Source organism: Podarcis cretensis (assembly GCF_951804945.1).
Source record: "Podarcis cretensis genome assembly, chromosome: 3".
Taxonomy (NCBI): domain Eukaryota; kingdom Metazoa; phylum Chordata; class Lepidosauria; order Squamata; family Lacertidae; genus Podarcis; species Podarcis cretensis.
Window position 1 is genome coordinate 50,164,122 of NC_137172.1, and position 14,295 is coordinate 50,178,416.

General features: G+C 39.5%; 1 protein-coding gene across 5 annotated transcripts in view; it reads right to left on the reverse strand.

Annotated features, from left to right (window-relative positions):
* TTC13 (tetratricopeptide repeat domain 13) overlaps positions 1 to 14,179 on the reverse strand; it is a gene marked incomplete at its 5' end in the record, with an annotated part of 31,951 nt that extends 17,772 nt beyond the window's left edge. For 2 of the 5 annotated variants that reach the window (XM_079971330.1, XM_079971329.1), the window contains 10 exons: positions 86 to 227; positions 5,720 to 5,802; positions 6,542 to 6,652; positions 7,565 to 7,681; positions 8,401 to 8,493; positions 9,536 to 9,601; positions 11,012 to 11,082; positions 12,070 to 12,145; positions 12,630 to 12,724; positions 13,930 to 14,179. In XM_079971330.1, the coding sequence (XP_079827456.1) occupies positions 86 to 227; positions 5,720 to 5,802; positions 6,542 to 6,652; positions 7,565 to 7,681; positions 8,401 to 8,493; positions 9,536 to 9,601; positions 11,012 to 11,082; positions 12,070 to 12,145; positions 12,630 to 12,724; positions 13,930 to 14,179 (1,104 nt within the window). Of the gene's footprint in view, positions 1 to 85; positions 228 to 5,719; positions 5,803 to 6,541; positions 6,653 to 7,564; positions 7,682 to 8,400; positions 8,494 to 9,535; positions 9,602 to 10,551; positions 10,863 to 11,011; positions 11,083 to 12,069; positions 12,146 to 12,629; positions 12,725 to 13,011; positions 13,151 to 13,237; positions 13,784 to 13,929 lie in introns of those variants that run through there. The other 3 variants (XM_079971331.1, XM_079971332.1, XM_079971333.1) reach the window with 3 other exon arrangements.
* Positions 14,180 to 14,295: the final 116 nt, after the last annotated feature.

The following is a 14,295-nucleotide window of genomic DNA, read 5'->3' on the forward strand; positions in this document are numbered from 1 at the left end:
TTGCTTATATAATAACCACACACAGCACAGAAAGATATAATGAGTATATATGATGGAAGTGCTGTAACTCGTCACAATTCCTTACCTTAAAGTTTTTCAGAGCTTCATTCAGGCTGCCATGATGATAAAGCATCATTCCCCCAAGTTGTATTGTCTGAACGTGATTTTGATTTAGCATCAGTGCCTTTTGAAAGTTTTCTGTAGCAGCTTCAAAGTTACCAAGCTCTCTAAAGTAATAAATAAATAGCAAAAAGCAGCAATTAAAATGTTTATTTAGTAAAGTTGCTATTTACTGAAATTAACCAACATAGGCTCTAAAAATCAGTATCATATCAATAAGTTCAACAATAAATCTGTGATTTTTTTCAAGCAGCAATCCTACATGCATGTACTGAAGATTGGGACACAATTGTTCCTACTCCTTAGTAGGTATGTGTCTGACAGTATTATCTAATTTAATCTGTTTAAGATATAAAAAGACCAGTCAGGAAAATGACTTTGAAAGTATATATTATTTTAGGCAAAGGAAGTCTTTTTACTCCAAAGTAATCTTAAAATATGCGGGACGCGGATAGCGCTGTGGGTAAAACCTCAGTGCCTAGGGCTTGCCGATCGCATGGTTGGCGGTTCGAATCCCTGCGGCGGGGGAGCTCCCGTCTTTCGGTCCCAGCTCCTGCCCACCTAGCAGTTTGTTTTTTTTATATATATAATTTTTATTAATTTTCCAATTTTAAGACAAAACAAAATACATCGACAAACAAAAACAAACACACAGATATGATTTCATAACCTCATTTTCATAAGCCTTCTTTCTCGGACTTCCCCATACCTCCCCCTTTTTGCATCCTTAATTTACAGTTTTTCCAGCAACCCTTTACTCCAATTTATTAAAACTTATTGTCTTATTATCTTTCTCGATTTCATCTTATTTCAACAAACAATTTCCGCTGCAATTCTGTATCTTCCTTTCCCTTGACATTTTAGCACTCATCAATATTGTAACAGTTCTTAAGATAAGCTTTGAACTTTTTCCAGTCTTCCTCCACCGTCTCCCTCCCCTGGTCACAGATTTTGCCAGTCATCTCCGCCAGTCCCATAAAGTCAGTCACTTTCGTCTGCCATTCTTCCAGTGTGGGAAGTTCTTGTGTCTTCCAATGCTTTGCTAGAAGGATCCTTGCTGCTGTAGTGGCGTACATAAAAAAAGTCCTATCCTTCCTTGACACCAATTGGCCGACCATGCCCAAGAGAAATGCCTCTGGTTTCTTGTGAAAGGTACATTTAAGTACCTTCTTAATTTCATTATAGATCATTTCCCAAAAGGCTTTAATCTTTGGGCAGGTCCACCAAAGGTGAAAGAAGGTACCTTCAGTCTCATTACATTTCCAGCATTTATTATTGGGCAGATGATAAATCTTCGCAAGCTTGACTGGGGTCATGTACCAACTATAAATCTTTTTCATAATATTTTCTCTTAAGGCATTGCATGCCGTGAATTTAATACCGGTGGTCCATAACTGTTCCCAGTCAGCAAACATAATGTCATGACCAATATCCTGTGCCCATTTAATCATGGCTGATTTAACTGTCTCATCTATTGTATTCCACTTCAGCAACAAATTATACATTCTTGATACATTCTTAGTATTGGGTTCTAACAATTCTGTTTCCAATTTCGATTTCTCCACCTGGAAGCCAATTTTCCTGTCTTGTTTGAAAGTTTCCATTATTTGGTAGTAATGGAGCCAATCTCGTACCTTGGACTTTATTTTCTCAAAACTCTGTAGTTTAAATTCACCACTTTCTTGTTCTAAAATTTCAGAGTATTTTGGCCATTTGGATTCTATGTTAAGTTTCTTCACCTCCTTAGCCTCCATAGGTGATAACTACCTAGGAGTTTTATTTTCCAACAAATCCTTGTATCGAATCCAAACATTATATAGTGCTTTCCTAACAATATGGTTTTTAAAACCCTTGTGAACTTTAACCTTGTCATACCATAAATATGCATGCCAGCCAAACCTATTATCAAACCCTTCCAAATCCAGAATGTCTGCATTCTCAAGAAGTAGCCAATCTTTCAACCAGCAGAAAGCTGCCGATTCATAGTACAGTCTTAAATCCGGCAGGGCAAACCCCCCTCTTTCTTTTGCATCAGTAAATATCTTAAATTTTATTCTGGGCTTTTTGCCCTGCCAGATAAATTTAGATATATCTTTCTGCCACTTCTTGAAACAATCTAGTTTATCCACAATTTGTAATGTCTGAAACAAAAATAACATTCTAGGCAATACATTCATTTTAATCACTGCGATTCGGCCTAACAAGGAAAGCTTCAGATTCGACCATATTTCTAGATCTTTCTTTACCTCTGTCCAGCATTTATCATAATTGTCTTTAAATAAATTCACATTTTTAGATGTCATGTTAATCCCCAAATATTTTACTTTCTTTGCCACCATTAACCCAGTTTCATTTTGGAATCTCTCTCTTTCAACATTTGTTAATTTTTTTTCCAAAACTTTAGTTTTTTGTTTGTTCAACTTGAATCCTGCCACCTGACCAAAGAATTGAATTAACTCTAAAACTCTTTTTGTACTAGTGTCTGGCTCTTGTAAAGTCAATACTAAGTCATCTGCAAATGCCTTCAATTTGTAATGTTTAGCTCCGACCTGAACTCCTTTTACCAGCTGGTCCCCCCTGATCATATTCAACAGAACCTCCAGGACTGATATAAAAAGTAATGGGGATATTGGGCACCCCTGCCGTGTCCCTTTTTCTATGGAAAGTTCATCAGTAACCACGTTATTTACAATTAGCTTTGCCTTTTGTTCAGAATATATTGCACTTATACCATTTTCAAACCTTTGGCCTACCCCCAACCCATGGAGATTCTTCTTCATGAAGTTCCAAGAGATATTATCAAAGGCTTTCTCCGCGTCCACAAAGATTAGGACTGCCTTCGTATTAATATTTACAGTTAGCATTTCCATAATGTCAATTATATTCCTTACATTATCTGATAAGTGTCTTCCTGGGAGAAAGCCTGCCTGGTCCTTATGAATCTCCTCCATTAACACCCTCTTCAGTCTTTTTGCTAAAATATCAGCAAATATTTTATAATCCACATTAAGTAATGATATAGGGCGGTAGTTCTTGCTCTGGTTTTTTTTCAGTTTCAGTCTTTGGTATAAGTGTAATAAATGCTTCTTTCCACGATTCAGGTGCCTTTTTCCCCTCTAATATTTCGTTACAAACCTCCTTAAGCGGCTGTATTAACCATTCTTTCAATGCTTTATAATATCTGGAGGTTAGTCCATCTGGTCCTGGAGATTTCCCTAGTTGCATGTTTTGAATGGCACCCTCCTTTTCTTGATCTGTTATTTTCTCATTTAAAATCAACATACTTTGTTGCGAAATTTTTTGTAATCCATATTTCTTAAGAAAATCTTCTATGTCTCCTTCGTTTTCCGGCCCTTGTGCATATAATCTCCTGAAGTAGCTCTGAAAGCAGTTGCTGATCTCATTTGGTTTAAAAATGTTCTTTCCATCCACCTCCAAGCCTGTGACTGTATTTAGTTTCTGTCTCTTCTTCAATTGCCATGCTAGAAGTTTCCCACATTTGTCCGCTGATTCAAATGTCCTCTGTCTCATTTGCTTGATTTTCCATTCTATCTCCTGGTTCATCAATTCCATATATTGCATCTGATAAAACTTAATTTCTCTCAAAATCTCATGAGACTTTGGTTTAGACCTCAATTTCTTTTCTCCTTCTTTTATTTTTTCCAGAATCTTATCCTTCCTTTCATTTTGTTTCTTTCTCTTTAAAGAGTTCTGTTGTATCAGAAAACCTCGCATCACGGCCTTGCTTGCGTCCCAAATCACTCTTTTCTCAACATCTGTCCTCAGATTTATCTCAAAATAGTCCTTCAAGGTTTTTTGGGCCTTTTTGTAAATCTCCACCTCTCTGAATAGGGTGTCATTCATTCTCCATCTGAAGGATCCAGCTGTTGTTAGTTTCATTTCCATCTTCACTGCATTATGGTCGGAGCATGTCTTTGGGCAGATTTCCACCTTTTTTATCCTTGGAGCCATTCCACTAGTAATCCATATTTGATCTATTCTTGTCCATGTCATTTGTGCCTCTGAAAAGAATGTTCCCTCTCTCTCAAGAGGGTTTCTTGTTCTCCAGATATCAATCAGGTCCATGTTTTCAGTCATTTCAAAAAAGGTCTTAGGTAGTCTCCCATCCTTAGATCTTTGTGCTTTATCCATATTTGTAGAGACCACGCCATTCATATCTCCTAATAAGATCACCTTATAATCCAAATAGTCCATTAATGTCTCATGCAATTTCTTGTAGAATTGCAGAGACATCATTAATTAATTACCTCCAGCTGCTCCCTGCAGCTGTTCTTCCATTGGTGACTTCAGTCCAAATGTCAAGTTTCCAAGGTCTGTATCAGAGGTCGAGTCTAGCACTCCTTTCAAAAGGTCCTCCTCGTTTCTGTCTAGGAATTGTTCTTTATCTTGCACTGTTCTTATTTTGACTTTCTTTCCTTTGAAGTTAAAAGACAAACCTTGTGAAAATTCCCACCTAAAAGGTATGTTATTCTTCTTCAGCAGGTCAACCAGGTTCTTAAAATAAGTTCTTACCTCCAGAATGTATTTTGGGATGTCCTTGTAAATTTGAACAGAAGCATTTCCAATCTGAAGGGTTCTCTGGTAATGTAAATTTAAAATTTTATCTCTTTCCTCTTTAGATCTCAGAGTTATCAGACAATCCCTTGGGATCTTCCTGCCTTGCCTTCTGCCCAATCTGAAGGCAGTTGTTATCTTAAATTCTTCTTCCTCTGAATTTACCTGCCAAAATTCTGATAATTCTTTTGTGAGAAAGTCCCCTTCACTTTCAGGGACCAACCTAAGTCTCAAATTCTTCTCTTTCCTCTGCATCTCCCACAAAGACAAGGCTGCCTCATGCTGGTCCAACTTCTTACAGACTGGTATTAAACTTTCCTGTGTAGTTTCTGCAGTAAATTTAGCTTCTTCTGCAATTTTTCGAATTATGGCGTTTTCTTGAACCAATTTATTTATGGTTTCTGTATTAGATGTAATGCTTTTGGTATTTAAGTCCAATTTTGTTGTAAGTTCTGTCAGTTGTTTGGTGTTCTTCGTGCTCTGCTTAGTCAAATTTTCTAAAGATTCATTTATTTTGAGTAATGCTTGAGTCACTGAATCCATGAATACGTTTATTCCTTTCTCCTGTCCAGCTGTGCCTGTTGCCACCTAGCAGTTTGAAAGCACCCTTAAGTGCAAGTAGATAAATAGGTACCGCTTTATAGCGGGAAGGTAAATGGCCTTTCCGTGTGCTGCGCTGGTGCTGGCTCGCCAGAGCAGCTTCGTCATGCTGGCCACGTGACCTGGAAGTGTCTCCAGACAGCGCTGGCCCCCGGCCTCTTAAGTGAGATGGGCACACAACCCTAGAGTCGGACACGACTGGCCCGTACGGGCAGGGGTACCTTTACCTTTAATCTTAAAATAACTTGCCCCCCATTAAATTATTGGAGTTACGTTTCAGTCTCATATTATATCACTAAAGTGATATCCGAACATTTTAACAAACCAGCATAACACAGTCTGGATGAAAACCTCCCTTCTATATGTTCCTTACACAGTTCACATTTGAAGGTCAAAGAGTGAAATGTAAAGGCATTTTGCTTACCGATAGGCCTGCCCCAGACTTTTATATGCATCAATGAAATCTGCTTTCTGCTTAAGGGCTTCTTTGAATGATTCAATAGCTTCCTGGGTAAAACACAACCATTTACTCTTGTTAATTAAAATATTGTGCTATTGAGATTAATAATTCCTATTGGGATTTTTGAATAATTATGGAAATACTTTGTGGAAGATCTGTACAGGCAAACACAAGGAAATACATTGGACAATATATTTATAACTGCATGTGCAAAAATGTCCTCAGAAACTGAAATATGAAATGTCCAAAAAGCTTAGTCTCTCTTAGCATCACACAATCAATCTACTAATATACAGTTGTGTTATCACAAATTTGCCTAAGGTCTATCAACCAAATGATAAACTCAACAAATAACTAACATCAGGGACAGGATTTTAAACAACTTTAAAATCTCTCTAGATTGTTCTATATTTATCTATCAGATATTTTAAGCGCCAACCCAAACACTCAAATAGAGGTAATGCCAACTGATAAATTAGATACATATAATTATTTGATACAATTACGGTATGTTACTGTGAAGTCTCTTAGATACAAATTAAGGTAGTTACTGCTGAAACATTTTAAAAGTGTTCCATTCTCCTTAAACAACTTGGTTACAACTAATCAGCTGTGAAAAGCTGTGTAAAGGCCCCTTTGGAAAGACACTCAGAATAGATAAGACTTTGTTAATGGCTAATGGTAACATACCTCCAGCCAAAGGGTGGTATATAAATTCAATAATAAATAAACATATGCATTCATCACACATATAGTAGAAATTGCACAGTTATTCAAAATAATTACCTTTAGAAGTCCTCTGTGAAAAAATGTTAAACCTTTGTAAAGCATAGCTATAGGCTGGTTTTTGTTTAGTTCAAGGGAGTTCTGAAAGTCTTCATGGGCACTTGAATAGTCCTGTGACAGAAAAACAACTTCCATCAGACAGAAAACTGCTAGATCTAACACAAAGGCAACACAAATAATGTTATAGTTACAGGATACCAAGCCTTCCATATTACAAAATTATCAACTCTTAAAATGAAAAGAACAGTTTATGGCGGTCTTGGGCTACAATCCATTACTTGGGAGCTTCACTGAATTCAGTAGTTTACAAAAGAAATATGTTTCCTCTATTTTTATAATGGTTCCAAGGGAAACCTAAATTAAGGCAACTGAAGAAACTGGAGTGATAATAAGTCAAGAAAAGTCCCCTGAAATAATCTGCTGCCACAATCTCTACAGATATCAGCTGTTCCTTCTACTTTTGAAGCAGCAATCTTTGTAACTAAGTTGGTGCTCTAAAAGAATGAAAAAAAATTTTTTAAAACAAAATTGTGTTCTGCCTTGAACTCTTTAAAGAAGTAGTAGTGTATACGTGCCTTAAATAAACAAATTAAATGCTTTTAAACAATTTAAAAAATATGTATCAGCAGTTTCTCCCAGTCTAAAATACTTGAATCTGTTTCCTCAGACAGATTCTGTAAGGCTATCTTGTTGCAAGAGATCGGGCAAGAGAGTAAGAGATCTCCCCCTGCCTCCCAAACTCAGTTCTCTTTAAAGGAGATAGATAGAATAGCTTGTAGGTATACAGTGACGTAGCGTGGGGGGTGCAGGGGGGGCCCGGCCGCACCGGGCGCAACATCTGGGGGTTAGGGTTAGGGGGCGCAAATCCACGGGTTAGGGGGCGCAAATTACTTGCCTTGCCCCGGGTGCTGACAACCCACGCTACGCCACTGTAGGTATATCATATATACACTGCAAATATGACCCTTGAGACTAAGCACCTATCCCAGCTTATTCTCTGCAGGTGCTCAACTGAAAACTAACCTCAGATATGAAGTAAAGAGTACCTCTGTGTCGGTAAAGTCGTGCGGAGGGTTTTAGCTGAATAGCTTTAGTGAGGTCAGCCAGCGCTTCACTCATTTGACCCAGAGGTGACAGTATCTGTAAAACCAAGATAATACTTTGAGCAAGATTGTACAAATAATCCTTCATTTTCAAAATGATTTTGGGTTGCAATATGTAATAACTATGCACAAAAAATTAATTTTGCATTGAGTAATTAAACAAGTGCATTATTTACGTAAAAAAAGTTGTATATTAAAATTGATTGGAGCACATGCATATATTACATTACATATATTTAACTTTAAAAAGCAGACTAAGACCTATTCATTTTGTCAGGTATTAAGGGGCTGAAAGAGAAAAAGTGGATTTGGGTTCTACTGAAATGACGTATTTCTTCCTACTAAAATTTTTCTAAGCCCATCTGTATAGCTTATAAAAAAATTGTTGCATTTATTATTACAAGCATCCTTGTTTACATTAACAAGAAGAGTTAATGACATTCACAGACCCTCTGAAGGCTGACAGCTACAAACACTAGTGTAATTATGCTTTTCAGTTTGTGTATTCATGTTCATAACTGAATAGGTTTTGTGAGTAGCTTTAGTATTTTTATTCTATTTTATTTTTGTCTTAATGTATAGATAGCTGTATATTGATGAGTATCAAATCTTAATTCATATATTATATTATTAGGAATATGACCAAGAACTTTCAACAATAAACATATAAAAACATACAGAAAATAACTGTATAAACAAAATAACAACTAGATAAGGTATAGACATCAGAAAGTCTTTTAAAAGTGGAGGAAGTACCTCTGCTCGCTGCTCAAACACTTCAGCTTGATCTGGGACCAGACTAATGACTCTGCTCAGCTCAAACAATGCTAGCTCTGCATTTTTTATATCCTTAAAAATGGGAGGGGGAAATACGTAAGTAACAATGTATGCTTAGTCATAGGGAGGTTATAGTGTCAATTTTTAAATGGTACAACACTCAGAGAATCAAAAATCTTGGTTTCATCATGGAATATTTTGATGTGTGCTAAGAGTCACATACATGCAACATCAGACAAACAAGGCTAAGTATTCCATTTACTATGGGACCATCATGAATCTGCTATTGCCAGGGCTGGCCTGCCCATGAAGCACCATGAGGCAACTGCCTCAGATGGTAGAAGGGAAATAAAAATCTTCATCATTTATACTTTATCATTATTGTAGTTACAAAAATAATATGTATCCTAAAAACCAATCGGAAGGGACTGTACAAATAACTTCTGGGTTTGGAATAAGTACATTCCTCTTGAGCAAAAATCATTGGCTAAATCACGGGTTGTCAGCCTGGTCCCTACCGCCCACTAGTGGGCGTTACAGGATTCTAGGTAGGCGGTAGGGGGTTCTACGGCACAAACTGAATCCTCCTTCCATCGAGCACTGGTAGGCGGTAAGGAAATTTTAACATCAAGAAAGATGCATTAGTGGGCGGTAGGTATAAAAAGGTTGACTACCCTGGGCTAGAGTGCCATGACCGCTGCTGGGGAAACTGCTTCTCTGGAAGTGGAGAGTATGGAGTCATGGAGTGGAATAGAAGGAAACGTCACACAACTGATGTTGTCCATTAAAAATGTGCAGAGAGTGACAGCAGTGTCTGATTCCAACAATCCTGAAGGAAAAGAGAATCCTTCACACGCCTGTCTAGAACCAACCAATACCAACCCCCACCTCATTATTGCAAATCTTCTGTCTTAGGCAAAGTTGCAATTCTAACCGCTTACTGTAAGAAACAAATAGAGCCCCCAGGTTCAGGAGCAGTCTATCTCTGAGTACCAGGTGAGGTGACATTTTTTTTGTTCACCACAAGCACCAAAACGCCTTAGGCCAGCCCTGGCTAATACATATATATTATGGAATTCATTATCATGTGCGGCTTTAAAAATGTTATACTCACATGCAGCCCTTTCTTTCCATATGCTATCGCTCGTCCATAAATTGCACTAACAAGCTCTGGTTGCTCCTGTTTGAAGCAAAATAAAATAATCTTTAGAAGGTTCCACTTGTCCTAATAGTGAATGCTACATTCCATCATACATAACCAAAGCCAAAATTCATGCATTGCATCCACATTCATTTGCATTTCTAAGGAGTTACTTTGGGCTTATGCATACAATTGAAGAGCAGCTTGGTGGGCAGTTTTATACAGAAGATGCTTAAAAGGGGAAACTACTATAGGAGTGGAGTGTGTGTGCTCCTTTAGTCTTTGCACTGTCTCTGTAAACTCCTTATTAACCTCTGCATTTCTATTACTTTAAAGACCATTGCTCATTTCAGGCCTCTTCTTTGCTATACTGTAGTTACAATTCTCATTTCATATTCATATATTAAATAATACATTCTAGTACATGAATGCATAAATTACAGCTACACAAAATTTCCATAATACAACAGGAGAAGTGAAAAGTGTTCTGGTGATTAGGGCAGCAGAGCTGCTTTTCAAAGTCATATAGTTTGAGCCTGAAGGAATTGAACTTATATGTGATGTGCCAAGTTCTGCTGACATTTCCCACTGCCACCAAAATCAGCTTTAGGTGGCTGTGAATTTGAGTAGAAGAATAGTAGCACTATTGAACTCTTTCTCTGCCAGCCATTTTCCCCACTCAAAATCATACATGGACACACATGTCATATCTAGTTTGGGACTTGCAGCAGTTATGGACCAAGGAATTTAACACTGTCCTCCTACCAAAACCTTCCAGCCTGAACCTTTACAATAGTGCAATCATATTGGGCTGTGATTCAGAGTAGACATGCCTGCTCAATTATAATTTGCGAAATTTTCCTATCAAGACCCCAAGAAGCTGCATGTCAAGTTAAGCTAAGTTGCCTCCCCATGTAACATTTCCATAACAGTCATATCCCTCTTCACATCAACCTATAGCCTTCTGTTTACATTTTTAAATCTGTTACCTTCAAGGAGTTCTGCCTCAGGCCCATTTCCCTTTTATAGATTCAAGTTTCCATTTCATCCATCCATCTTCAATTATGTTACAGTATATAGGCTAAGCCAGGGGTCAGCAAACTTTTTCAGCAGGGGGCCGGTCCACTGTCCCTCAGACCTTGTGGGGGGCCAGACTATATTTTGGAAAAAAATATGAACGAATTCCTATGCCCCACAAATAACCCAGAGATGCATTTTAAATAAAAGGACACATTCTACTCATGTAAAAACACGCTGAGTCCTGGACTGTCTGTGGGCTGGATTTAGAAGGCGATTGGGCCGGATCCAGCCCCCGGGCCTTAGTTTACCTACCCATAGGCAAAGCAGTTTCTGCCATCTGTCACTCTTCTCTAGGAAGGCAGGTATTCTACCTTGGGGAGTTCTATTATCTAAGTCTAAAACTACAATGTAATAGGAGTGAAAAATCACCTGGAGCATTGTGGAGAAGTGCCGCACAGCTTCATCATAAAGGCCACTGCCAATCAATACATAAGCGAAAGCTGTCAAAATAGTGTTATGGGTTAGTGTTATGAATTCCACATTTGCCATGCATATAAGAATTGCTGAATACCTGCCAAGGAGTTTAATTGAGGGGTATGATTTCTGAAAACAGAGTTTCGAAAAGAAGTTATTTCATAAGCTATCAAATACTACAACATAATAATCAGGAAATAGTTTCATTAAAGTATCAACATTTAAAATATTCAATGATTTTTTTTTCCTGTAAAGAGTAGCCCAAGGCTTGAAACCACACTTTGCATCACTGTACACTTTTAGGTAATTTAAAATTTCCACTTGGCGGCAATAAGTAACAAAGAAAAACATTCCAATCCCACCCATGTAAATGGTCCCAGATTCAATCTCTGGCATCTATGGGGGTAACTGAAGTGCAAACAGGCAATCTGGATAAAGCCATGGAAATATTCAATAAAGGTATTAACCTGGCTTCTCCACATAGGACTGAGAAAGACTGGAAAGTCACTCCATCTTAAAGACTGTGTCTAAAAGTCTTTAATGTGGTTACCCAATAAACAAAATTCAGGTTAAGAGGACAGAATGCAAAAATGAATTATTTTATAAGTGTCAATGGGCAGAATCCAATGTTACATAAGCAGCCTTCCAAACCTGTGACAGGAATTTCACCATCCTCCAAAATCTGTCCTCAAGCACACCAACCTTCTAGAGCAGATTTTTCAGGCATGTGGAGGGCTACCAGGAAGGCAGGGTGAAGAGGGATGAGGGGACCATGAAGTCCCACTGCATAAGTAATAGTCCAGTCCACTTACACACATACAGGACTGAATACAACTTAATGCTCTTCATCTTAATTTTATTCTGTGGACAGTCATGGTCAAGTATTTAAAAATGAATTAGGATTATTAGATCTCAGTACCAGTATCTTCAAAACATTTTGCAGCACTCATAAGTGATATAATTCAACTATATATAGCCACTACTGATCACCAATCACACACAGAACCTCTTACCTAATTCTTCATTGGTATTGTCATCATCTGTGGCAAATGGAAATCTTTTTTGTTCTGCAAGTGACTTTGCTTGACTCTGCAAAACATTTACCAAATTAAACTAACACCGCCAAAATAAAAATTGAGGGCATGAACAAACCAAAGTTAAATTAAGTCTTAATGACTTCCCTGCAACAGTGTCAAGCAAAGGCTTAATTCTACCACGGAAATAATGTGACTTAAAAATGCTTAGCTAGATTGGGTCCAAAGTGCTTATCACATCAAAATTTAACACCAGATAAAGCAAGAACAGTTGGTTCTAATGGATCTGGAAAATAACATGTATTCTTTAAAACAAGTTAAAATATTTATAGTTTCAGTGATATTCATAGTTCAAATACTGTTAGCATCTTAACATCTGCAGTCTTCAAACAGTGTATGTAATCTAATAAATTTGTTTTCCTTTCCTTTGGATTGATAAATACATTTCTTAAGTATTATGATCATTGTAATAGATATGTCACTTCAGCAAAAAATCATCAGCAGTCTCCTTGCTATACACAGTGAACAAATAAACATACCAAAAGTTTTTCAGTATTGAGGGAAAGCAGGGATTCACAAGAGGGAGACCTTTGTAGTTCACAGTCTGAGTCATGAAAGTTCAAAAAAGAAGAATCTAAAATGGAAACATTTTCACTGTTAATTGGTATGCTCAGCTTAAAACGGCTACAGAATTTGGACACTAAGGAAGGCAGTGCTAATTATACAACAGTTCACATGTTCAAATATTGCACCTTGTGTTATGGGATGCCATACAACTGCTAAACATACCTTTTTTTCATGTATAAGACTTTTTTTCAAGTTTAACACGGATAGTGCATATGGGGGATTTCTTTATTTGGAGTCCCAAAAAATAGGGGGCGTGTTATACACGGGGAAATGCAGTAAATAAAGAACACTCACGCTGCATTCACTCTACATGTTTAGGTGTGCACCTAAGGTGAGGTAAAATGTGCAAGGAAACTTTAGTTCCTTGCTCTTGAATGGAGCGAAATCCAAGTACGTAGGTGCACTTTAATTTGCCCCGGCCTTCCCCTTCTGCTGCTGCTGCTGCTTAACTGTATACTAGGTCCCCGCAATGAAACATCAGAAGGGGAAGGCAAGGGCAAATTAAAGTGCACCTTCGTACTTGGATTTCGCTCCATTGAAAGCGCCTCAGGGCTTCGGTTTATGACACTCTGCAGAGCGCGGCAAGCGAAGAGAAGAGTCAGGAAGAGCTTTCCGCTTCTCCGCCGCTACTCAAAAGAACTTGACAGGTGAATTTGCACGAGCCGGCTTGGCCCCTTGGGAGAGGCGGCGGCGGCGGCAGCAGCAGCAGCAGGAGCAGCAGCTCATCACTCAACACAGCCGCTTTCTAGCCAGCCGAGACTTGCCGCCTCTCCCTTAAGCAAGCGGAGCGGAGCACACTTCGGAAAGAGAAGCGAAGGGCGCGCCCTGCCCTTCCTCCCCTCAGGCCCAGTCCACACATGCAGCGGAATGAAGTGTCAAGTCATAAGGAGGCGGAGAGCCGGGCTGTACCACTTCAAAATGCAGGCGCGGAATATGAAATTGCTGGGAGGTAGGGTGGTCCTCTAGGTAGATAAGAGCCAAAGCAAAGCATGGAAGGGTCTAGCAGAGATCCCTCTGACTGCTGGGCTGAGAGAGCTTCTTATCTCCCCCCCCCCCACCTGTGCCCTCAAATGGTACAGCCCACTCAGCCACCTCAGGATCCCGCCGCCTCAGGCAGGACCCGATGAGGAAGGAGGGCGGCGGCGTGGCTCCCCCTCCCCGCCAGAAAGCCGAGCAACCGCCGCTGGCTCTTTCCTCCCTCCCGCCACTCACCACAGTCGCCGGCTGCGGCCGCCGCGTACTGCTCCCCTCCCCACTCAGGCACCAGGAACTCCGGGCAGCCTCTGCTCCCTTGGCCCTGCTGACGGCGCGGCTCCTGCCTAAGAAGCGATAACGACGGGTACTGCTCCGTCAGAGCGAGCGCCGGCTGAGTCGCCGCCAGCAGCCACAGCAGCATCGAGAGCAGCCCCGACGGCGCACTGACACTTGGCCAACGGCCCCCGAACGCAGCGGCAGGTGCCATCTTCCCAGCGCGCCTGCGCACAGCAACTTAACTTTTTTGCGTTTCCCTCTTTTGCTCTGGGACCCGGCGAGGAACGGGTGGAGCGGGTTGCTTTCTGGGAATTGTAGTTTGTGTAG